General features: G+C 40.0%; 1 protein-coding gene across 2 annotated transcripts in view; it reads right to left on the reverse strand.

Moving 5' to 3' along the window:
- Positions 1-4,711: 4,711 nt before the first annotated feature.
- The window catches only part of PDHX (pyruvate dehydrogenase complex component X), a 45,875-nt gene continuing 23,479 nt past the window's right edge, over positions 4,712-27,107 (reverse strand). For both annotated transcript variants that reach the window (XM_028728166.2, XM_077929212.1), the window contains exons 6-11: positions 25,613-25,784; positions 24,390-24,537; positions 16,571-16,629; positions 12,247-12,405; positions 9,316-9,380; positions 4,712-5,662 (exon numbers count right to left, since the gene is read on the reverse strand). In XM_028728166.2, the coding sequence (XP_028583999.2) occupies positions 5,398-5,662; positions 9,316-9,380; positions 12,247-12,405; positions 16,571-16,629; positions 24,390-24,537; positions 25,613-25,784 (868 nt within the window). In that variant the 3' untranslated portion in view covers positions 4,712-5,397. The remainder of the gene's footprint in view (positions 5,663-9,315; positions 9,381-12,246; positions 12,406-16,570; positions 16,630-24,389; positions 24,538-25,612; positions 25,785-27,107) is intronic.

Raw genomic sequence — 27,107 nt, forward strand, 5'->3', positions numbered from 1 at the left:
AATTTTAAGCAATGTGAACTAAAGTGATTTCTGGGACCCCTCTGGGATGAGGGGCCCTGAAGCTTAAGATTCATTAGTTTCATAGTAGACACAATCCCTGATCTGGACTGTGACTAAAGCAGTACAGGCTTTTAGAACTCAGGACTCCTAAAGAGCTTAGTGCCCTGCAGGTGACAGATCTCTTGGTTCTCTTTCCCTGCCCCTCACTTTGATTAAAGGTACTTTCTTCTCTATTTCTTCCAACAGTAGGAACCACAAGTAACTGGAACAGGTGTGCTCAATTAAGGCAGCGCCTTAAGTTTTTGTCTTGTTATTTTCTACAATGCCAAATGAACCTTGAATTTATTTTTTTTATAAAGTTATGAGTGTTTTCCAATAGGGCATTTTCTTGCAAAACTCAAGGCAAAAGTAGAGCACTGCAACCCCAGAGTTGTTTGCAACTGGACTTAACTGTCAGGGGTCCCTTTACCTTTAGATGTCCTTCTAATAGTGAGTGACAGCTGAGTGATAACCGACATCTTCTTACACCAATGATCCTATCCTTTTACAGTCATATCTTAGTTGTCAAATGCCTTGGTACTCATACGTTTTGGCTCCTGAACGATCGAAACCCGGAAGTGAGTGTTCTGGTTTTTGAACATTCTTTTGGAAGCTGATCGTTCGATGTGGCTTCCACTATTCTTTCCGGCACGCCTGCGCAATCAGGAGCCAATCGGAAGCCACGCCTTGGTTTCCAAACGTTTCGGAAGTTGGATGGATTTCCGGAACGCATTCTGTTTGAAAACCAAGGTACAACTGTACATTCTTTCAAAGTAGCAACTACAGTGTGGTTTTGTAGCATACATATTTAGCTGGTTAAAAGCCAATCAACAACATGGAACATTTCAAATAGAATTTGTCTTCAATACTAGTGATCTGCTCTTTACAGAGGATGTAGCAATGCACTGTCCTGTTAGCTGGAACCGGTGCCTTCTTTGTTGATGAATGCCCAATCCTAGAATTTGTATTAATTAGCAAAAATGTGGAAATCTATTCAGAAATTCAGAAAAAGACTTAAGCAACAACCACAAAAATACATTTTTTTGTATATTTTTCTCCCAGCAGCTCCCTCCCCACCCATGAATCATGGATAACATCATTTCCGGAACTTATCTTTATGTGCTGAACATTTGCATTTATCTACACAGCTCACATTCATCTTACAATGATCTCATTACAGCAACTTGTCCAAAGCTACCTGGTGAGATTCATCGCTTAATCAGCTTTCTTCAAGAACTGTAGTCATTGTGACGGCACATCCTCTGATTAACACAGTAATGCATATATTTGATTGCAACTCAGGGCTGGTCTACACAATCAACAGAATGAGGTGGGAGAATGGACTGCACTGCTTAAGACTTCACTTGCGAGATAAATTTTCTGTGTTTACTTGTGAGAGAAATAATGTTAACACAGCAGGAAGAAAGGTTCTATCTCAATCCACACCCCACTGTGATAATTTACTGAATGCAGAGCATTTTTATTTTGCACCTTAAAACATTTCAAAATGTGACAATTAGATGGATTAACTTCACGTAAGGCATGTTCGTAAGATATATTCAAAGCCAGGCACTGTGCACAAACATGAGAGTCCTCATTTGATATGACGTCCAGCTGCACTCTGGGTACTGTGTGCTATCCTAATTTCCTGGGCACACTATTCTCCACCTTCCTTCCCTCATGCACAACTAACTGAAGCACAATGATACAAGTTTTACAAGCTTCTAATGACATTGTGAGTGAAAACTTCTTAAAAAGTCTTTTTTGTTTGTTTAAAAATATGTCTCGCCTTTAATGAAACAACACGAAAGGAGGTCGACAGATCAAGGTACACTTTCACAGAAAATTAGACAAAAATAGCTAGCTCTGTTTGTGCATTTTATGTGTTGGAGGGATTCCACAAAACAACAAAAAAGTATTATCTTTGATGGGACCAACCAACATGTCACAAAGTTATGAGCAAACTTTTGACTTCTCCACAATTTTTCATCAGACTCAAATCTTCAGCAAATATGAAGATGGAAACTAGAAACTAGGACAGGCATAGGCAAACTCGGCCCTCCAGATGTTTTGGGACTACAACTCCCACCATCCCTAGCTAACAGGACCAGTGGTCAGGGATGATGGGAATTGTAGTCTCAAAACATCTGGAGGGCTGAGTTTGCCTATGCCTGCTCTAGAAGCCCACTTACTAACACCATTTATCCATTACTCCCAACAGCCAACTGTCCCTTCTCCATTGTGCTTCTGAAGAGTGAGAGATGCAAGAATCAAGCCTGTTATGCGATAATGAAAAAAGAGCATCCATTTCCTAGCCCTGTGTTGCTCTTGAAACATGCACTTAAGTTGAGTCCATGTCCAACAAATTTATGTGTGTGTGTAAATAAAAAGGACAGAAGATGGAAACACAATTAGGGACTAATTAGGTTAGGAAGGGTGCATTATGTTTCTTAAAACAATGCCAAGCACAATATAAATTTCAAACATGAAAGCATTTGTTTAGAGTTCCTAACAAGCACCCTGAAATCCACTTTCAGATATTGTTTTTATTAGGCCAACCAAAATGTCTTGCAATAGTGTGCAAGCCTTTGATTTCTCCGGAAATGTTCATCAGGCAAGGTGGTAAAGAAAAAGCAAGGGTGAGGAGGAAAAACCGCACACATCTTGTCTGGTGTTCAAGCCAGCTGTGTTTGCCTCTGGTAAGAGTCTTAAGGTAGACTGTGGGAAGAGGTAGCAGACCTTCTAAAGTGGCTGTGCTATGCAGGTATCAGGAAGGTTTCTGGGAAAAAGGAACACGTAATGGCAGATTCTTCACCTCTAGAAGTAAAACCATCAGCTGTTACTCAGTTCTTTCTCCATCCTTAGGCAAAACACACAGGTTCCTTGGTAGGCGGAGAACAGGAACAAAGGAAAACTGGGTAGTCATATTAACAGGGTTAGAAATTAATTTTAGATGGTGTGCTGGAAAAAAAAAGGTAACAGAAGCCTAACTAGGGAGCTTTACCTAGTAAGCATATTATTCTTCCTTGAAAGTATTCTCCTATTATCAAACTTTGTTGAAATATGTTTCAGTGTTCCATGCAAAAAAACCAAACTCTGCTTTTCTCCTCCACCAGTTTTGTTGTGGCTTCTGTCAATAGTAGTGCCACTGGAATTTTTTTTGCAAAGAACTAATGAAGCAGACATTGGTTTAGAACTCATTTTATTTAAGATATGAAGTTGGATGCAACTTTACTCATAAAAAAGATACGTGCAGTGTTTCATACCTTAATATTTTAAGTGAGGAAATATTTGTTCTGAATTCAAACCAAATGGAGCCAGTAGATTCTTCCTGGAGTCCATTAATTCCTGCTTGGAGGCATGGAAAAGGTAGCCCTGCAAAAGTTTGTGGGCCAAAGGTTTTAGGGACCTTCATCTATGAGTTGTGCTTTTGGAAGAAAGCTTTGTCCTACAGCAAGGCAATGCCTGTATTTTTCTGAATAGTTCATCTTTGCATTCTGAGCTGGTGGAACTCTTTCAAAATTTCTCCAGTCAAACTTGGAGATCTTCTTAATTCAACTCATCTATTGAAGATAGAAGAGTTCCAGTTTCCAAGGAATCGTCTTCTGTTTGGCCAGCTTAGAGGCACAGTTTGATCAAAGTCCAGATGAAAAGGAACTCCCTTTCTATCATTTTCTTGGTGGGGGGTGGAATTGCCACTAGTCTGAAGCACACAGAAAAGCTGGACTGGAATTCCCATTTGTTCAATGCCATGGATAACAATGAAACTTATACCAAGTTGCACCTACAATATCATGCCATTTATAAGAACCGTTAAACTTGATGGTGCAGTGGCCAATTTAATTACACATAACGTATATCTGATGGGAAAACAGCACACAGCTCAAATCACCAAGAACATCAAGTAAGTAGATATTCAGTCCAAGAATGCTGGTCAGCATATTATGTATATCTTTGTTTTGAAAAAGTGGCTATTTTAAGCTGTGTGTGTGTGTTCCAAGTCCCTAATTTGCAATGTAGGACTGAGCACTTGCATTTAGAAGATGCCCTCTTGATTCCAAGTGAATGTAGTTTCAATTAATAGTTTAGGATGTGAGGACTTATTATTTTGAACTTCAACATATCTAATGTTGTGCTTGAATGGTCTAATATCCTATACTGATGCGGTGGCCACATGTACAATAGGGCTGTAATTCAGGAACAGGCCTCAGAGGCATGGTAATGGTGCCTTAATCATATGGACAAACCCATCCTGTTTAAGTTAATTTTGAGCTAAAGGTCAGCAAGAAGCTGTAATTCACACTGTTACATACTATTTAATATGAAGATAAAGGCTGGTATCCATAATATGAAGATAAAGGCTGACAGAAAGTATTATCTCTCCATATATAGGCATAGAGTCTTCATGGTTATGTCAGAAGACTCTTAAGTTTGCTAATTTTCCATAAACAGATTGCTAGTGAGAAGGGGAATGATGTGGCCTATGATCCGAAACAATGGTTCTCAGACTGGGAGGGGCTACTAGTGGGCTTGCAGCTTGACTTATTCCAACACCTTTTTTTCTAGAAAAAAATATACTGGTGGGCAGGATTTTAGTCAGTGACTGGAATTATAAAGCTGATCAAGAAACTACAGGTAGACAACACAGAGAACTCAACAGGAAAAGGAGCACTTAATATCTGTTGTGTTTTTAATGCAATTTGTTCTTCTGACGTCAGTACTGGGCATTACATTGTTATAAATATTTATACACATTTCCCCCATTTACATCAATTTTACACTTTAGACTTGACTCACTATTACTCTTAACTTCTCAAAACTATCATACCATTACATATACAGTAAGCAGAGAACCAATGCAAAGAATTCCCACCAAAAAGTCCAGGTTCACATGGATGAATCCTAGTTTTAACGGGAACACTCTCTTTCTCTATTAAGCAGCTGCATAACTGACACAGACAATCTGCTAGACTGAAAATGGTATTTGAAAATGCTTTCAACTTTTTTCAGTCTGAAAAAAATGAAAGAAAGGATGGATTTGTTCTCTTTTACTACTTCTCACCCAGATCTATGCATTCAGGCATATTGAAGATATCCACATCTGATATAGCCACCCTGTTGTGCAATTGCTTAAACAGTTTGATATATTCAGCATGTTCAATAACAGTATTTAGCGTATAAAAACCAAGATCTGGAAATCTTTGAAAGTGTTTCAAGTCAGTTCAAATAAATAAGCTGTTTAATTGTCCATGTCTCACTAAGCATTTATCTTCCTATCTTTTGTACCTGGTTTACTTTCATCTCCTTTTGCAGTTCAATCCCCTATATTGCCAAGCAGAGGACCAAATCTTGACCATTTTAGCTCAAGGCAAGGCGAACTGGATTCTCCAAATTGCTTTTAAGTCTCTCCAAAAATTGTGAAGCTAGTTCATCGTCTACTACCCGGCCATCACTTGATAGCGTTACTGTCATCAACTGATGCTGCTGAAGCTTCTCATTCCCTTCGTCATCCACCGCAACTGCGAGTTCAGTTCGAGTTCGTCCCACAGCTAAGATACAGGCTTGTGGAGGGTTTATGACAGCAATGAAGCTACTGATGCCAAACATGCCTAGATTTGAAATGCTATTGGTGGAAGGGAAAAAGAAGGCAGACAAACAAATTTTGGGGGGAAGGATAAGTATGAAGAAGGCACTTTGAAAACATATTTAGGAAATTACTAAGGATTCATTTAGACACAGAAAAAAGTATATGTACTGCCATAAACATATGGAGTTAGAAATTTAACTTAATGAATTAAAACCAAAGGTTTAGAATAAAGAATAAGGATGAATAAAAACCACACACAAAGAAATACACCATTTCCCTATATTAATATAACTTTAGTATTAGTATCAGTTTGATTTTGTTAGTATGTGATGAACTAAAAGGAGACTAGTTGGGGTTGTTTTTGTCAGTCTGCATTTCTTAGTGCGGAAAGTATTGATCTGATGTGTAGAGATCTTTCCTATTCTACTTAATTCAAGAGGGTTCTGGAAGCCTCTCTGTGTGAAAGAAGGTTCATGATGTTTGGGTTATACCTTCAGAGAAGCTGAGTAGAGCTGTCTTAAACTGGTTGTCTTATCTCTTCAGTCAAGGTCATGCTGACTATAAAAGTAAGGCCAGAAGGAGCCTGAGCTTCACTTTCTCTTTCTATCTCTTTTCCTTCTGGTGTAGTGTTCTGTACTATGCTTAGTGTTAAAGTTTTTAGACTGATTATAAGTTATTGTAAGTTTAAATCTGCTGCAACTGGGTTTCTTATGGACATTACCAATCCTGAATGTATTGGATTTGTGACCATTATGCTTATTTGCCTTTAGTGGCAGCAAAGCTCTGCTGGATGAAATACAATTGCCTTTGGTCTATTTTTTGGGAATCCTGCAACATGTTTAAGTTGTTACTTTGCTAACTATACATTGGAATCTACTCTGGATCAACACTGAGTCAAATTTAAATGACAGTTTTTTCGTGTTTTTTGTTGTTGACTTCAGCCTGAAAACTATATACAGAGAGTCATACCCCCTCAAGTTTTTTCCCATCTCATCATTTGCCACCAGGCACCTCTCTCTCTCTCTCTCTCGCTCTCATTTGTCACCACTGGCTGAGACGGTAGCAGTGTGCTGGGGCTGGTTTAAATTCAGCTAACGCAGTGGGGCGTACTTTGGAGCAGAAATGTGTAGGGTTGCACTGTTTGCTGAAAATAGGCCATGGAGTCTATTTTAGATAGTGGACTTTTGGAGGAAAGCTTTGTCCTACGGCATGGAGTCTCTTAAATAGATTCTGGAATAGGCATGGATGCAGAAAATAATACAACCAACCAATTTCCAACCAGACTTTGAACGCGTTCATCACTATTAACTACTGCAAATTCATAATATTTAAGACTCTAGGATGTAATTACCTTCTTTGGCATACTAGCGTTATGAGAAACATAGCAATAGATTCTTAAAAATACATTGGCTACAGTGTGATTTATCCTGTCTCTTCAGCTGAGGTAATGTCAGAATGAATCCAAGAGTAGAGAAAGCAACCTTGGCTGCTACACAGCAGTGGAAGTAATGCTAGGAACATCTGGTAAAGTGAGAAAAAGGTTTCCTGGCTGCCTATGCAGGTATTCAGTAACTCTGATTTAACAACAACTTCTCCCTGCTAAATAAGAAGACTCTTCCCTGCCATAAATTGAACATGACAATTCTAGTGGGGGGCAGGGGCGGGAAACGCTGTCACTGCCATTTCCTTTCACAATTTTGTAGAACATGGGATGGTCCTGGAAATTATAATAAAGTGTATCCTTTGTACCAAGCAGCTGTAATGGGGTTTCCATGAACCCAATATTCCTACCGTCTAGGATTTCTCACAAAGATCTTCAGAACAGAAAACAAGAAAGGGGAATGGAAGCCAACAGGAAATCAGCATTTACCCCTGAAGGCCCATCTAAACAGAAGGCTCTTTTTAGGTTATCATCTTTGCTCAGCATCATATACACAACTTCATTTTGGCCAATCTTAGCTTCTGGAAGTACAGAAGTCTGCTGTTGCTAGGCAAGACTGTTACAGAACAGGTCTCAGCCTTGCAGAATTCAAAGTGCAGATAGGCCAAGAGATTGGAAGCTGGGGTAACGTCAAGCATCCAAGGTGAAATTAATCACAGCATAGGATACCATGGTGTATCAATATTGCCTCAATAATGCATCAGTTAAGGCTGTGGCCTCAACAGTTGTAATTTCCTGGCGTTCTGAAACCCTTTACGCAGCATGCTACAGCAACCCCCACCCCACAATTTTTTAAAAATTAAATATTAAACTCACTCTATTGCACTATTCAACATGGGAATAAGCTAACAATGGACATTCCTCCTGGCCAACTCTAGGACACTGATTTAGATATGATAAAATTCTTAAATTTATGTGAAACATCTCTCAAGATTGAAGCTTTCCCTGCCAACAAGGGTCTATATTCTTGCTCTGCTATGTCCCCATTAGCCTTTAAACAGTTTTAATGAAATACCTGTTTACGTTCAAGGATGAATTTTCTAATCTGAAAACCCCCTCATAAGAAAAAAAAAGGTGCTGTGTTTTACAGAACCACATCCCAATTAAACAAGGTATATTAGCTGGTACCTTTATTACTAGTGCATCCTAAACATTATTGGGAGTCACCAGTTGTTCATAATAAAGCTAGTGGTTTGCATTCAAGAAATAATTCTATAGAGATTACTCCTCCGACATGCTATGTATGAATTTTGAAGACATCCATGGGAACCATTATGCAGAGTCTAGGAAAAACAACAGATTTATAGTGCAATACTGTCCATGACCAGCCACATGACCAGAGATTGGATTGTACAGTGGTGCCTCGCAAGACGAAAATAATCCGTTCCGCAAGTCTCTTCGTCTAGCGGTTTTTTCGTCTTGCGAAGCAACCCTATTAGCGGCTTAGCGCTATTAGCGGTTTAGCGGCTATTAAAGGCTTAGCGGCTAAAAGGCTATTAGCGGCTTAGCGGCTATTAAAGGCTTAGCGGCTTAAAGGCTATTAGCGGCTTAGCGGCTATTAAAGGCTTAGCGGCTAAAAGGCTATTAGCAGCTTAGCGGCTTAGAAAAGGGGGGGGGGAGCGAAAAAAATTGCAAGACTCACAAGACGTTTCCGTCTTGCAAAGCAAGCCCATAGGGAAAATCGTCTTGCGAAGCGCATCGAAAAACGGAAAACCCTTTCATCTAGCGGGTTTTTCGTCTTGCGAGGCATTCGTCTTGCGGGGCACCACTGTACTTAATATTTTTGAGTCAGTGGAATTGCACTGCTCTATCTGTATACTCTATGCTGCTAAGGGGAAGGGATGCAGCTCAGTGGCAGAATATCTGCTTTGAATTCAGGAAATCCCAGTTTCAAATCTCAGCATCTCCAGGTAGGCCTGGGAGTGTCCCCCGTGTGAAACTTGGAAGAGCTGCTGACAGTCATGCTTCCCACAGCAAGGAGTGAGGGTGAAATGGAAATCAGCATTGCATTCTGAACAAATATGAATGTTATGAGAGGAGTTAAGCTGGATGGAAGCTAAGCTCATGCAGTACGCCAGATGTGCTATTTGTAGGTACATCTGAACACAGTCTAAGATTACAAAAAGCTAGATAAACCAAGTTTAGTGCTTCACTTACAGACTAACAATATTCTGGAGCACAAGTATTCAAGAGTACAACTTCATTCCACACTACTAAATTTTTAGCAATTAAAATACATTTGAAATACCTAAAAGATCCTCCTTGGTATTCTTCTGGTAGCAATTTTCCATCTCTTGCTTTCTTTGCTAGAGCCTATGGAAATCAAATCCAAACATATGTTAGTAATTTAAGAATATCTTTTAGCAAAGTTAATTGTATTTGTGAAATAAATATGCTCTTAAACGTATTTTGCTTGTATAAATAGTTCAGTTTAATTAATATCAATAAATTCAAGCAGATGCTGTAATTTGTGTTAGCAAAACTCTTAAATTTGTATCTTCTGGGAATAGGCCTCCAAAGTAGGAATACACAGGGGATAGCAGAGAAATTTCTGTGATGATCCCTCAATTAGCTTTAGAATAGTCTCAGACAACATTTTCTGTTATGTGTAGCTTGTGTTAGTTATTCAACTATCAGCACTGCCTTGCCTACAACCTATAGATGAAATAGTCTGATCTCACTGTAAGTAGCCATTAATTCTAATGCTGACAGGAAATTTCACCCAACTGTTTTCCAACCAAAAATGAGAGGAAAATGTAAGTCCTGTTATATGATTCACAGCTGATGGGCGGAGCTAACAAAGTGTCAAATCATTCCTTCTAGGAGGCAACAAGACTCATGAAAAATTACCATTTCCTATGATTTCATATGACATATTTGGATGCATCACATCTACACATGACATCACTGTCTGAAAGTGCATTTTTCAGAAACAAGATACAGACAATATACAATTGGAACGGAAATTTCAATTTTTCAGATTTATAGCAGTTAAAAAGTAATGGTGCATTTGAGAGACATGTGTCACTGAAAATTTCCCACAATTATGGGAAATATTTGTTTTTACTGTCTTGCCACCATGGCCACGGCAATTTCAATATAAAACATCAATGCACGCAGAGATTCAAAGATCACTTAGACCACTTACATAATCTATCTCAGTTTACTAAAGCAGAATGAAATAAAAGGTATCCAAGAGGTTGTCAGAGAGACAGGAAGAAATTATAGAAAATTAAAATTGAGGAATATTCAGCTCAGCTGTGATAAAGATAACACTGTAAACTCAATTCACAGTGATATATGTAAGTCCTTACAGTCCAATACTGTGCTCAGCTATGCCAAAGCAATGTTACATCTGTTATAAGAATCCCAGTGCATTAGGGGACACTTCTATTGACCAGACCTAGCCCTTCAATATATTCAGGTCATGACAATACTGAGAGGGATAATACATGCTTATGTTCAAAGCAAAAATATTAATCTTGGCAAGCGTTTATAACTACAGTGCTGGTAATGCACCTTTTATGTGAAAATATCTGGCAGTAAAGAATGCCCCAGTAGTCTTAAGATGGGATTGGAATTCTGCTAAAGATATTAACAGCAAAGCTTATTGTTATAGATGGAAGTCTCAGATTTCCGAAATCCATCCATTATCTTTATGGAAATATATTGGCCTAGTAGATACTTGTAGATTAATACCTCTTACTATGGATGCCTACTTCCTGCTGCACATTAGAGTTAAGATAGACAAGTTGTTAGGTTTTACATAAACACAGGAGAAGAAATCTGCAATAGTTTCATTTAAGATTATGCTCCAGTGGCTCTTTGTAGAACTAGAATATTCTTTGTGAATTAAGATGACATGCAAACAGTTTTACAGATGAGTACAACACTAGCAAACATTTATCAAAGAAATAACAAAGTAAAATCGCACAACCCTGTGGCAGTAAGCTAAGGAGTAAAGATAAACAAAATGAAATGGTCTACATTCCTTTCAGCAAAAACACAAAAACAAAAGGAACACCACAGATATGCATAGGTTTCTCTGGGTCTGTTCTTCCACTTCTTAAATTCTACTGGACTTCCAGTGGGGTTAGGATTGCAGTCTTGGTTACTGAATTGAGATATGGATGACTATACTTGGCCTATATTGCATTGCCTAGTTGCTTATTGCTGGAGATAAAAATATATGTTTCCATTGAAATTTAAATGCATCTCTGATGAAATTGCCTTCATTGATTATCCTTTCAGAATTACTATAACAGTTACTACAACTGGCAAGCAGGAAGATAAAGAAAAGCACACTCTTCTTTCTAATTGATTTTTGAATTATTACTTACAACCCCATGGTGATTACTGGCAAAATAAAATCTTACAAATCATTCCATTGTTGTGGTTTATAAAGTTCAATAAGCAAAGAGTTGAGGACAGGCCTAAATGTGGGCAAGGATCAAGGATATTTTGCCTATTCCCCCCCCCCCCTAAAATGCACAAACATCTAAACCTCTCTCTCAAAGGGTAATGAAAACTTATTTGTGGAATGGTGTTGGAGGAGCCCAGAACAATAGTTCTGGGTGATTTCAACATCCATACTGAGGTGGACTCTAGTGCACTAGCTAGGGTTTTAATGGCCTCCATGGCGATTCTAACTAATCTTAAGAAATCCTCCATTTTCCATGCTGCCAGCTTTTGTGAAGCTGGTGCAGCACAGTGGCTAAAAGACTGAAAGGCAAATCATAAAGAGTCCGATACAAATTTCACTATTCTGATGAACTCACTAGGATGGCCTAGGCGAGACTAGATCTCAGAGCATCAGGCTCCTGTATGCAGAATGGGATTAATAATGATGCCCTACAGCAAGAAGAAAGGAACAGTATGTGCAGTCCCCAACTTCCACAAAAGAACTCAAAATTAGCCTCCCTCTGGGGAACTTTAAATAAATGTGGGCCAGAAACAAAATGTATTTGTTGATTTTAATTTCACTTAAAATCCCTGAATGCCTGCCAAAAGCAAAACACAGTAATTCCTGTGGAATGGGACATCATCACAGATGTCTCATATCCAACAGAGAAGCGGCATTAAAGCAGTGTGTTTTTTCCGAGGTACACCATGTCTTTGGTCGCACATCTAAATGCCATTATGCTCCGAAAGATTACCGCCATGTATGTGGAATACCTACCTTTGCAGAAGCTGCAATTTCCTGAACTCCCTTGGCTGCAGCATCTTTTATGATTGGTGTGATGAGACCTCGGTCTGTTGCCACAGCGATAGAGATGTCTATAGATTGCTGCTGCCGGGGGCCCTCTCCATCCCAGGTCACATTCACATCTGGCATTTGCTGGAAGAAGGAAACAGAGGGAGGCGCAGCTGTTAAAAGAATAATAGCATAACCAATTACCAAGGAAAAGGAAAATCCTTTAGAATGTGTGGTGATGGAGGAATTCACATATGTGGAAAGGTTTGCCTTAAGCAAGACAAGGTTAATAATAACAAAAGATCTGCCATGTGAGTCTAAAAATAGACCTATCTTATTAGCTAGCATCCATGTATACCTACTTTGTCACAAGGCATGAATGTACAGTATACTGGAAATTGCACAGCTGCAGGCAGCCAAGAAATACACGGTTTCTGAACTGCTAGTGAATTATTAACAGATTCCAATCCCATCGGATATCAACCCTCAACTTGCAGATGCCTTGGAAACAAGAATTGTGGCTGCTGCCCTAATCATAAGGAAGTACATATGGATTTTCTGTTGCCACTTGATTCATAGGAGAAAATACAAGTTCAATGTTAAAAAGAAGAAAAACTCACATCGACATATCCTTGTTAGCAGTATCTGCTCTAAATGTAAAACAAAATTTGACTAATTTGAAACTTGTTAATGTCAGAATTAAAATCACATTTTAAAATTAGATTGAGGTTTTTTTGCATACAAATGGATATTTTGTATGAGAATGTTCTCATTTTTTCCCTACTCATGTTCCCATATTCATGGCTTCCATCAAGCTAATGTAACTAATTTATTTAAAACCTGTACATGATGAATTCTACTTGTAAAATTTTCCCAATGCTGATCACACAAATGGACTGAGCAAGACATATGTGTGCCTAAAGCAGTGGCATATGTGTGCCTAAAGCAGTAAATTAGAAAGGATTTCTACTTCCTAATTGTTTAACAATAGCAAATCAAAAATATTTTTCCCACCAGCAGTGGATATTATGTATGTGGAAGGACTATGAGCTCCATTCAATTCTGATATTCAAATGCCTGAACTCCGAATAATTCAATTCTAGGCTCTGGTTGAAGGATCTGGGGCTTCTAGTAAAACACAAGGTAGATTCCCCAAGCCTAAAGCCTGTTCATTCCTGGCTCATGTAATGTTTATATGTATCCCCAGTAGCTGCCATTTGCAAGTTTCCCTTTTCAGACACAAGTCACCACACATATAGAAACTCGTTTGAAAGAAGTGGAACACGACCCTTTGAAAAGTTTCCTAGGATTGAAGTTGGAACAGTTAATAAAATAATAATAATAATAATAATAATAATAATAATAATAATAATAATAATAATAATAATAATAAATTTCTACTCTGCCCATCTGGCTAGGTTTCTCTAGCCACTCTGGGCGGCTTCCAACTGAAGGTTAAAAAGACATTAAAACATCAGTCATTAAAAAATTTCCAATGTCTTCTAAATGTTATATAGTTGTTTATTTCCTTGACATCTGATGGGAGGGCGTTCCACAGGGTGGGTGCCACTACCTAAAAGGCCCTCTGCCTCGTTCCCTGTAACCTCACTTCTTGCAGGGAGGGAACTGTCAAAAGGCCCTTGGTGCTGGACCTCAGTGTCCGAGCTGAACGATGGGGGTGGAGACGCTCCTTCAGGTATACAGGACCGAGGCCGTTTAGGGCTTTAAAGGTCAGCACCATCATCAACACATTAGCTTATTTTCTACTTCCCTGGATGAAAGGAAGACTCAGTTAATGACAAAAAGATCTCTCAATGTCATGGGCTAAGTAACTGAAACTAAATTCGGATAAAGCAGGGTAGATGTCTTGCCTGGCGCCAGGTCTGAGGGGGATCCAGGCAAGGATGTTGATAATTGGTTCAACTGGAAGACAGGTGTTTGGCTGTTCTAGACAGCGCCGATGGATAAAGTTTCCAGTTGAGGAATGTTTTTGATCTAGTTTAACACCTGGATAAAAAAGGAAGCCAGTAATGCTTTCTACCATGAGCTGTTCTGTCTCAGAGGATCTGGACTTGGCTAGCACACTGCAGCCCTCAGCAAAGTCTCATTTGGATTACTGCAGGGCATCCTCTGTAGGGCTGCTGTTGGAGAGTTTAAAAGGCTGCAACTAGTACAGCATGGGAGACCTGCTTTTTGACAGATGCTAATTGGTCATAGCTAATACGTATGTGATCTTTTAAGGATAGAAAAGTTTACTGAAGTATAAAATACCATAAGCCTGCATATTAACCTCTTCACCTATACCAGCAGTACTCAAGCTAGAGAAAAATAATACCAAATAAACAAACCAACAAGCCGGTATTAGTGCTGGGCCAAAAAGGAGTATCAGGCAAGGGCTTATTTTCAGTTAAAAGACAAAAAAGTAAAAGAAGATCAAGCTCAATGTTCAGTTTTCTTTCCATATTAAACCTAGGAAAAAAGTGTTGGCATATGTGAAACTGAAACTAGTAGTCATTCCTTATCTGAACAGTGTAATGTAAACAATCTAGAAGAAGGTGGCTTCAAGGTCAGAAGCATGAGCAATGTGCCTTTGGGCCTAGATAAGAGACAGGGAGAAAGAGCTGTGTTCTTCTCCCTGCAGGGAGGGAGAAAACCATCTCCAGATGCGAACCGCACTAGCATCATGCTAGTGACTGATTTATGGGCTAATGATGTAAAAAAGGTAAAAAGGTAAAGGACTCCTGGACGGTTAAGTCCTGTCAAAGGTGACTATGGGGTGTGGCATTCATCTCACTTCAGGCCGAGGGAGCCGGCGTTTGTCCACAGACAGCTTTCTGGGACATGTGGCCAGCATGACTAAACCGCCTCTGGCGCAATGGAACACTGTGACGGAAACCAGAGAGCACGGAAACATTGTTTACCTTCCCGCCACAGCAGTACCTATTTATCTACTTGCACTGGTGTGCTTTCGAACTGCTAGGTTGGCAGAAGCTGGGACAGAGCAATGGGAGCTCACCCCGTCATGGGGATTCGAACCGCCAATCTTCCAATCGGCAAGCCCAAGAGGCTCAGTGGTTTAGACCACAGAACCACCTGCTCCCCTACTGATGTACTGAGCCATTAAGCTGTAAACCAGCACTACAACTTACTTCCTGAATCGTGGGTGTGAAGTGAGTTTATTGCATCAGTGATTGTCTCCTCAAAAGGCTTAACAACGCTGCGCAGAGTGGAGCATGCAGAGGAGTGTGCTGGACAGCTTGTGAGTTGGAAAAGATACTCACAAATATTCAACAGAAAGGCGCCTTCACTGACAATGCTTTCTGCATGAAGGCCAAATAAAACTAGCACATCTTTCTTACAAATTCAGTGAGCTGATACAGATCAAGTGAACTGGAAATCCCAGAATAATGGGGAAATATTTTAGCTTCCTCTTAAAGAAGAAGATGCCCACATATGAGGAACATAATTTTAATTGAAGATGACACTCTCAAATCCTATCCAAGATAGCAGCCCACACAGGATTTGCTTTGCATAGTGCTAGAACTGAAAAACAGGGCAGTCAGAAAAATTTGCATTTTATGCTGCTATGTAAACATAAACCCATGTTCAAACATATGGTACTTTTTTTGGCAGTTGCAGGGGGTGGGGGTGCATTTATTCATTCACAACCAGATACAATGATGAATTGGACGTGAGCTAAGATAATGAGGGTTAATCCAGATCAGACAGAGGTGCTGTTGGTCAGAAGAAGATCTGAATGGGGACTGGGAATCTGTCCCATTTTGTTATTAATGGTATTGCAGGCACCTGTACTGGTTGGCATACCAAACCATATTCAAGGCAAGATGTGCTTAAATTCCACCAGTTTGCTCCCAGTAGTGCTGTCTAATTGGTAACAAAGGTTTAAAGATGATTTTAATCCGAAGACTGGATAACCTTGAAAGAACAGTAGTCCACGTGTGTAGAAGAATTTAGATCAGCCTTCCCCCACCTGGAAGCAAGGCCGCTAGCCAAATTGGCTGGGACAGATAGGAGCTGCAGTCTAAAACATATGAAAGGTACCAGCTCTAGATGGTCACTGGTATGGCACAGAAGCTGTAATCTCACCATTAAGAGAATGTCTATCTGAATGTTTACTTCTGAAACTACTTCTGAGGCTAGCAAATATTCCAAAAGAACAGAGAAAGGGGGAACTGATTTTGAGCTGACTTCCAAGGCACCAAACCTTCAGTTAAGCCTAACTCAACACAGCACTTACCATTATTGAACACAGAAAATCTACAACTATCATTAAAGAATGGTTACTTACTTTCAGGGTAACTGCTGTTGCTTTGATAATAAAGTCATTCACTGACACTTTAATATCATCTGTATAAAAGAGAGCAAGAAATTAAGATACATAGTTTCAAGATAAACAGTCCACCTGCCCCAATTTGTATAATTAATATACGAGTCATTAGCAGAAGAACAGAATGACCTCTTAGAAAATCATGTAGTCAAAACCTACTTATCTTCATAGTAGGGGTGTTTTTATAGTACCATAAACTCAAAACATATTTCTGCTGTTGCTATAGGAAAACAACGATTTAGAAATGATATGCTATTAACTGAGAGCATATAAAGCAGAATACTTGCATCCTCTAGAGTCTACCAGAATAGAAAGTCTTTTTTTTTTAATGCATTCCACAATAATAATGATTTATTTTTCCCCATTCTTTTGCAGATAACAGCAAGGAACAAACAAGACCAACCCAGAAACCTGGATGCCTTTTTAAGAGGAGATGTAAATACAAAGGGAAAATGGAGAACAAGACAGGAGATGGAAAACCATTAGTCACCAAAACACCTCTACTTTGGTCCACCTATGAAGGAGAAAGAAGGAAGGCTTATTCAAGACAAAATATGTAGAGATTTGCAATGATGGCCAAGATGCCTTTGCAGAAGTACAGCTGGGATTTCCTCATCTCCACTCTACTATCATCTCTTCATCCTCATCCCTGAGCTATGCAGCATCTTTACTTGGGAGCATATCTATTGAGAGTATTAGCATTTAAATCTCAAACTGCTCACAATGCCAAAGTCAGTGTCAAGATAGGTGATGTTATTATCTTTTCACACAAGAATTACAGCTCTTTTTTCCACACAGGGAAGCTTGCAAGAATACCGCAGCCACATAAGTTGGGTCAGTTGAAGGGGCATTTTGCACTCAATCAGTATTCCGCCAGGGCAGCATGAGGTGCAAAAGACCCAGAGGTTCGGTCCTGCCCATGTTGTTTTGGTATTCACACATGGTCTCCAGCGGCAGCAAGCAATATCATGGGAAAAGGTGTTTCCACGTAGCTGGGTATATGTGAAGGAGCCCTTATTCAGTGCAGTGGGTTATACAATCAAAAAGATGGTAACTAGAGCTGTACATCCAAGTCGAGCAGGCAAGGTTTCCAACTGACTCATTGCAATGAAATGTTCATTGACCACGTAACTTGGAATACAAGTGTAGTGCTGAACTCAAAAATGGGGGAAAGATGTCAGTCATTCAGAATAAATACTGCTGTTATATCAAGCTTTCAGGATCATTTACTGTAATCAAGTTAAAAATAAACATGATACTAAACCAGTAAGCTAAAGGCTTAAAGGTTACTTCATAAATGCAGATAGTTCTGGAAAGCATTTTTAAATCTTAAGGGTTGTACCCAACACTGTGTATGTGGAGCTCTATTTACACAATGGGACTACCTTCATTTCCTCATGTGTCCCCCAAATATGTCTCTAGAGCAGATGTTGAGGGAGGGTGAAGGGCTACAAGGGAGAAGAAAGGAGTAGGAGAAAGGTCAGTTGCCCAAGTGGAAGTCTGTTGTGCAAATGGGATGGCACAGCAGTGGATAGAACCCAAAGTGATATATTCATTATATGTTTTAGTCAAAAAATATAGCTCTTAAGGTATAACAACATTCTTGATTAAAGTGGTAAGGGTTCTATACAACATAAGGGTTGTATATGATGTAGAGCTAAGGCTAAGGTTCCATTAAGGGCAAGGATTTTTCTTGTGTGATGGAACCTTCTCCTGGTCTCGTCCCCCCCACCCACCATGTGTTCCTTAAATCTGTTCTGGGGTTTGAGCATGGAGAAGATTTGAGCATGATGTAGAATGCATTTGGGGTGAGGAGACTGAGGCAAGTCCTGTTGTACTAGCAGGAATCCTTTTGCTGGCATTTGCTAGTGCAACAATTTAGCTGAATACAGCTCATAGCACATAAATGATTTCATATACCTACCTACCAACCAAAACGCAGTTGGCGCGCAACTATTTTTTGGAAAGGCATAAAAGAACGAAACAGGTTAATAATTATATTTAATTGAAGGAATAATGTCATACACAGGAATAATGTCATGCGCAGATTTGCTAACCTGAAGTCAAACATTTGTGGTAACAACACCAGCACAAAATATTATCCATAATTTTATCACACATACACACAGACCAGTGAATGACAGCAATGTGTAAGTACAGTGGTACCTCAGGTTAAGTACTTAATTCGTTCCGGAGGTCCGTTCTTAACCTGAAACTGCTCTTAACCTGAAGCACCACTTTAGCTAATGGGGCCTCCTGCTGCCGCCACGCTGCCGGAGCACGATTTCTGTTCTCATCCTGAAGCAAAGTTCTTTGCCCGAGGTACTATTTCTGGGTTAGTGGAGTCTGTAACCTGAAGCGTATGTAACCTGAAGCATATGTAACCCGAGGTACCACTGTATTACACACTGGTTTACTGTGATGTAAATATCTACTGTATGTCTAAAAATACAACGAAATGAGAAAAACACAGAAAATAGAAATCTCATTGTTCAGTCTGATATTCTATGATGCATGAAATGGAATAATCAAAAGAAATATCTTGCATATCTGTTCAACTGTAAAAGCAAAACATGTCATTGTGTGATGTCCCTTGGGGACTTGTCCTGTTCAGATTACTGAGATGAAGGCACTGGCAAATCATGAAAATTGCTTTAAAAATAGAAGTAAAGCAGGTAGGAACTCTGTTGCATAGTTGAAAATTCTAACACATTTGAAAAAGGTAAAAACAAACAAATTGTCCCCGATAACCCGCCCTTGTCCTTTCTGGGTTGGATACCACAGGGCAGTTCCTTCATTGGTTCAGGTTCTATTTAGGTCTGTTGAGAAAGTTTAATAAAAATGGGTACCTGAAGCCTATTAGATCTGCACAAAATCAGGATTAATATTCAAAATTCCACACACACACACACACGAGAATGCAGACTGCAGTTAGAACCACAACACTATTACAGTATATATAATATAAGCAGCCAACAGAACTGTGGTGGAAAAATCCTTCATTAGGTTACAGTGAACTTTATTATGTATTATGTTGCAATCCTATATACACACTAACCTTGCTTGGAGTTAAGTCCTATTGAACTCAAAACAAGCTACTCCTGAGCAGACGTGCACAGGGTTAGATTGTTAAAACGTGTTTCAAAATGTATCTGGCCTTCTTTGTTTTGAGATGAGCAGTTTGTTTAAATCAATAATGTGGAGCAAAAAATGTATTTTTCTGAGAGTAGTGTAGAAAATAAGTAGGAAGGTAGCCTTTAAACAAACAACAGAAAAGGGACACACAGTTTTTCTACAAAAATATAGCTGAGGAAGCTTCAAACCAGACAAAATTACCATGAACTTAACCCCCTATATATTTGGGGGTGGAGGGAGAGAATTTGCAGAACCATAGAAGAATGTTACCACCAATTCATTGACCTTAGTTTTTCCACTGACCCCATGCCTGTCCCAAGCTGCATAATCATTTTCCCTATTTGTCCTAACAAAGTACACTAGCAGTAAGAAAAAATAATATAAATACAATGCAATGTTCATATTTAAGCCACAGAAATCTCTTGTTGGAGACCTGAAAGCTGGAAATCTCTTTTTCCCCTTCCCCCAATTGTAATGCTGTCAAGCATCTAATTATGGGAGCTCAAAAACAAAACACAAACTTCAATAGAGTTAGTTTTATATTGGAAAACCAGAATCACCATATGAATAAACCGTACCTGTTTAGAATTCTAATGGAAGACTTTTGGCCTTCACATCGTCCAAGGCTGCTAATTAAAAAGGTAACCTTGAAATGCTTCAGCCAAAAGGCAAAGCCATTCATGTGAGGAAGCTTACAGTGGAACTTGTGGATTCTTGTTGCAGTTGGGAATATGGCCGTATCAAAGCAGTTTAACTCTTTGCAGAAGCAAAGCTTCCATTAAATCAAAATCCTTTGCCTGTGGCATGACATCCAGGTGACCCTGTCGGTCATCAAAACCAATTTACAAATGATCAGTGCTAAATGCTAGATTGCAACACACACACACACACACACACACACACACACACGAGAAAGAGAAGCCGATTACCAAACTACAGCTAAGGTTCAGAAGACTGTAAAGTGGTGCAACGACAAATTTTGTTCCATTAAAATGCACCAGGTTTTGGAGCACAAATGGACTGTCATCAGAGGGACTGCATATCTTGAACACATACCGTAATTTTGAATTAGGAGAGTCAAGGAATTCTGCCCCCCCCCAAGTATAGTCACTGCTGAAGAGACATTCATTATATGAAAGACATCAGACTGCTTCTGAATACCTTTTATCTCCTTTATGCTAGGCTCACTTTGGAAGTTTCCTTTTGCTACACTTTCTACTAGGCTGTCTTCTCTCCCACCACCCAAGCTGTCTACATTTATGAAACTGAGCTAATTATTAGACACAGATATAGCCTTTGCTTTCATGTGCTATCATGTGTACTATTTAGCACTTCTGGTTTAAAGTCTTTTGTACAATAGTGTCAGCAGCACTGATCTAAATTATCCGTTTCCTTTTTTAAGGGAGACGGAATGCCTAGCAAAAATCTGCTGCCTTCCAGCAGCCTAATGCAATATCTGTAGACTCTGGAGAATAAATTTTTTTTTTGATTTTCCTGGTCTCAGCCCTCCTCCTCCTCAGCCACCAGGGTTCCTCTTGTCTGCTTTCCCTCCCCAACTAATCTGTTCCCTGCCTGAAAGGGGCATGTCCCCCCAGGGAAGGACCAACGGAGGGCAGTTGCCTCTCTCTCCACCTACACAAAATTCATTGTTTCTGTGCTGGACTTCTCCTTGGAGATGGCAGGCAGAGAAACTCACTTTTTAGGATGTTCCCCCTCCCAGGCTCAGAGGTACTTGCTGGGTCTCTGAACACAACCAGTTGAGCCTCGGGAGATCTAAGAGAAGCTTTAGGCAAGTCATCAGTCAGTCCCAAGAGTCAGCTCAATGAAAACCATCCACAGAGAGACTCTGCTGGCAGAGGGATGAAGGAATAGGGGAGAGCCTCTTTCCTCTCAAGTTTCATGCTAGGTCTCTGAAATGCAGAGGTCAAGGGAAAATGTCCTGCTGTGTTATTTACATCAATATCATCATTTAACATATTAATCGCTGAACATAATGAAGTCTCCTTCATGTAAAATTGTTAAAAAGAACGGCCCCCCAAAATTTAACAGATCAAATTCACTCTAATTTTTGAAGCAGAGAAAGAGGGTTTTTTTTTGGGGGGGGGGCAAATCCCAACTCACAACTGTTCAGCTGAAGGGAGAGGAAGAGCTGGCTCTGTTTCTAAACCTGCCAGCTGCTCCAAGCTGAGGGAACCCCCATGTCTTGCCTTCTGTTCTGAACTGAGAGGCAGAACCTTGCTATGCTTGTGCAGCCTCCTGCCAAGCTTTGTGTATGGAGCAAGAGTGGGTTTCTCCAGGGCTTTTTTCCCCAGCTGGAACTCAATTCTTGAACCTCTCAGGTGGGCGCCATTGCCATTATGAAAAAACAAGGGGAGGCATTCATGGTGAGTTCCAGCACCTCTTTTTCTAGAAAAATAGCACTATCTGCACTGTAGCTCCAGATCTGGAGGAAATCTCAGGAGCATCTCACTCACCAGAGCCTGGCTCCTCCACCTGATCATGAGGACTGGTGAAATTCATGAAGTCATGCCCCCTAAGACACAGCATCTTCATGGGAACTAACCTTGTGAAAGATTCACAGATCTTCCTCAAGAAACTAATCCTTTATCTCCCTCAGATTTTACATATTCTTCCCAATCTGGACTCCTATTCAGTGGCGTGGCGTGGGTTGTCAGCACCCGGGGCAAGACAAGAAATTTGTGCCCCCTAACCCGTGGATTTGCGCCCCCTAACCTGTGGATTTGCCCTAACCCCAGATGTTGCGCCCGGTGCGGCCGGCCCCCCCTGCACCCCCCACGCTACGCCACTGCTCCTATTAAGTGGGCACGAAGATTGCTTAGTTCAACGATATTTTTCTGTCTTGACCCCCCCTCTCTCTCACACACACACAAAAACACACCCCATCTTCAGCAGTTGTACTCATCATCTGTTATACTTTATCGAATGAGACCCATTCAGCTTCAGACAGTTGTTCACGTGCACATATTTGTCTAACAAGAGGTGTTTTAGTCTATCTGAATCCTTAGAGAAAAAAATTAAATACAGCCCCCCCCCCCCCAAAAAAAAACACCCTACTGCTGTCGCCCAGATAATTCTGGCTTTTCACCTTTTATAAGAATCGCATTTTCTCATGGCCGGTGGTGGGCAGGGCGAAATCAAAAGTGGGCATGGTCAAAGTGGGCATGGCTAGAGCTGAGAGTAGATGGGCTGCTCCAAACACTCACAGCTCATGCTCTCAGTCTCTCATTCTAGTCTCTCCCCTCCAGCACATCAATTAGGCTTCAAAAAAGCATTGCATTGGAGAGGTGTGTGGGTTTATGGGTGAGCAAGCCTGGGGGCCAGAGCACTGTGAACCCCATCCAGTCCACAGAGCAGCAATTTCCCCATCCCTGTTCCACAGCATGTACTCATTTTGTAAATGTTTTAATTTATGTATAAAAAGCGAACCAGCAATTTTGAAGCGCCAATACCTTTTTAAACAGGGCATTTTAAATTATACCCCCAATCAGGGAAGCAATTTCATTCTCTGTGTTTAAAGCATTAAGTAATAGAGAGGAAGCACTCTCAATTTCAACGGAAAATCGTTACAGCCGAAACAGAATTAAGAAATCAAGGCAGCTTAAATGGAAATATGGTGAAAGCAAAATTGCTTAAATCAATTTGGTGATTTGCAGTGTGATGGCACGGGCTAAAGCCTGGACCGTGAGAAGGAGAGGAGGCAAGCAAACCTGCCAAACCAACCATTCTTTTTTGTTAGCTTCATCACTGCCCCCAAGTGGATATATCTTTTTTCTTCTGGCTGTCTCCACTCAACAGCCTTTTGGACTTTTAACCCGCCCAACCTACTCCCTGGACTGAGGAGAGTGGTGTGACATTTAGGTGTGAGGTGAATAAACAAGGCCTCAGAACATTTTTTCCCCAAAACATGTCATGGTTTTACTTAAGGTTTTAGTGAGACAACAAGTTAACAGTTTTTGTTTATTTTAGGGGGGAAACCCTAGGTTTACAGAGTGAGTAGTTACTCATAAGAGCAAATCAATAGAGAAATATGTACCTAGTTAGACCATTTCCCGAACCAAGTCAATAAGTCAACATTTCAACCTCTCAGTTCAGCTTCTCTCTGATGCAACGCCCAACTGTGCTTTTTCCACAGCCCTCTCTTCTCCCTCTCTTCAATTGTCATGGCTCTGACGCAACAAGTCAACTACCTTATTTTCTCGCTTGACTCCAAAGCTAATTAGAAAGAGTGTGTTTCCCCTTCATTGCTAGGCTTGTTTGTTTACTTAAAACACTTCTTACCCACTTTTAATTACTGTATAATCCCAAAGAACGGTAAAGTGGAAAGCAACAACACATAACACATCACAGTAACAACCCTAATTAAATTTCCTGTGCAGGAGAACCTCAGCAAAAAGTAACAATTTTACAAGAGGCAAACAAAACATGAAGGAGTGAAGAGTTTCGTTCCTTCACGTGCAGGATAGTTTAATTTATTACCAGCAATGCTTAGCTGGGTCGCTGAATATATAAATACTAACCATCCATGACAAAGTATGCAGAATTGCTGACCAAATAGTAGATCAGGATAGATCAGCAAATGGAGCATATTATACGAAACAAAAATTTATAAATAGTAATAGTTCACCTTTTGCCAGCTCTTGCCTTAGTTTCATAACAGCACCAAGGTCACAATCAGCAGTTGCATATGCATGAGGTATGGTGGTTTTAGATTCTGTTAGCCTCTGAGCAATAACTCTTCTAATATTGCTAGCAGGGACTTCAGTGAATGTGCCCTGTAATAAAAAAAACACACATTGCACATACTACATTAAAGGAAGACAAGTTCAATGCAATATGCTAATAGCAATAAATAACAAAGTTTGAATTTCAAAACAACATTGATGGCGAAAGCTGGAATGATGTGATCCACCCAGAGCCATCTCTGCCATAAGGAAACTTTTCAAATGACCTCTCATCTTTTTGAACTCATTACACACTTTTTTATTTTTATACTGTTGACACAAGTGATAGATGCATTTTACTTGAAGGTGTGCTCCTGGCCAGTTCATTTGTCCCCTACAAAAATGAGGAAAAAGCCTCAACAAGTTTGTGTATCTCCCACAAGTCTTTTTGTGTGTGTGTGTGCAATTAAAAAAGAGCACCTGTGTCTTCTCAGATAGCCCTGTATATTTTCTGGAGTTTCCATGATAGGGAAGCGATGGAGAGCCGGGGATGCCTTTTTTAACTGCAGAAAAAGAAAAGGACTAGGTGCGGCTGAGGGCCGTGAGGCGCTTTTTAAATTCCCATCAAACCAAGAAAAGGAGGGGAAGGAAGGGAAAAAACGCAGCAGGACCATAGAACTGTAGAGTTGGAAGGGATCCTGAGGGTCACCTAGTCCAACCCAACGAAATGCAGAAAACTCAATCTAAGTAGATCCTAAGAACTGCATTTAAAAATGAGGGTGGGGTGGGGACCTTGCCCACCTTATAAGCTTAACTAATGTAATTTCAACAGTGCTATGTGACCCCTGTTCACTTGGGGACACTTGCGCATGCTTATCCATGTCCCTGTGGTGGACATATGCAAAAAGTTCTGTCTTCTTTCAACTGGGATGTGACAGATTCTAGAATTCGCTCCCTTCTTCTTCCTTGGCATCTCTTGAGTCCAATCTGTATGTGACTATGACAGAGATAGCCCTGTATCTATCTATTCCCCCGACCAGCTATTTGAAAGAGATACTGTGATCTGAATATGAAGATCCCTCTTGTTTACTACAAAGCTTCCTCTTATTTTAACCCACATTACTGTGTTTTGTTTTGACCTGTCTGAAAATTCAAGGGGGGAAGGCAATTCTGCCATAGTTATTACCACGGAAGCAGGTCGACCTGGCACAGAAACAGGTGGAGCCGGAGGACGAGAAGGAGGAAGAGGTGTTGTTGCTGAAGGCACTCCAGGTTGTTGTGCAGGGAGTGAAGAAACCACTGGCTTTGCTGCTACAGGTTTCCCTTTCTGCTTCTGCTCTAAAAGCTTGAGGGCATCCCTGTTGTTTAAACGAAAAATGCAAACACACTTTAGAATACAGTAAAAGCAGAAATGCAAAACAACCCACACCCCCGAATTAAAAACTAAATCTCTAATGCTAATGAGGATTGCTGTGAACCCCAACAACTGTTTGAAATATTTGTAAAGTTATTTTCTTCTTCTTCTTCAAACCAGAGCCACTTCCTGCTCCAAGTAATCCTCAACAATTATGGGAACAGTGGTTCACTAATATGCCAAGTTGTGGAGTGGGGGGAAAGAGCTTTTATCATCTTTCTTCCGCTAAGGCTACCTTTCAATTTTCTTTTTGCCCTCGAGATATATATTTCGGACAAACCACATCCCTTAGTGGGATGGGAATTTAATCCACGACAACTTCATCACCTTTGAAATCAAATGTGTAACTTGGGTTGGGAGTGAGGGGTTGGCAACACAAAAGCTGAAAACGTGACAAGGCTGTGAGTTAGTACTGCAACAACACCTTAAAATTGTAGCTGGCAGCTGATCTGCTTTTTATATCACAAGACTAAAACTAAAATTAAAAACCCTGGGTGAGAAGACTGTGTGGAAAGTGTTTAATCCAAGATTAGAATTTATGAAATAGGAAGCAAACACATTTTTCATTTTGATTTCCTGCGCACGCAAAGTCTCCCTGCCCTGCCAACACCTTTTCTAGACACTGCTATTATTCTGTCCAGGGATCATGATGCAATATATACAGAACGTAATCTTCCCACAAGTTTGGTACATGAAATGCTCAGTACAAGGTACAGGTGAAGTTCCATCAGCAAACAACAAATTCTCCAGGGATGTATATGCTTCCAGCCAATGTACTATTGTCATTTTCATGGTTACAGAAGCAGAATTACTTTTTGATTTTTAAAAATCTTACTCCAGGTATTTAAAAAGTCTTCAGACATGAAGAATTTAAATAAGTATCCCAAGAAGTTAAAATATTCAAATATGAGTAATTTGATTTCTAACAGATTTTATTAATCCAGTGTACCAAACAGATCTTTCAAATGGTGCCATTTCCATAAGCATCCATGAGGTGGGCAGACTGTAGACTGGTGAGATCTCTTTTTATTTACTGAAACACAAAGGTTCAATTGGTTCCTGGTTCAAAACAGTGGCTCAGGAAGGCAGAATTGAGGAATAGGGTTCTTTTTACATGGCTCAGACTAACAATTGGTTTACTGTAACAAATTGAATTTTGAATCCTTTAACACACAAAAATCATTTCCCACAAATCTGTTGCAAATCATTCAGAGATGAATAAGTAAAAGTTGATCTACCTTACGCTCATCACTGCTGTAGTTCTCAT

This window comes from Podarcis muralis, chromosome 1, assembly GCF_964188315.1.
Source record: "Podarcis muralis chromosome 1, rPodMur119.hap1.1, whole genome shotgun sequence".
NCBI lineage: Eukaryota > Metazoa > Chordata > Lepidosauria > Squamata > Lacertidae > Podarcis > Podarcis muralis.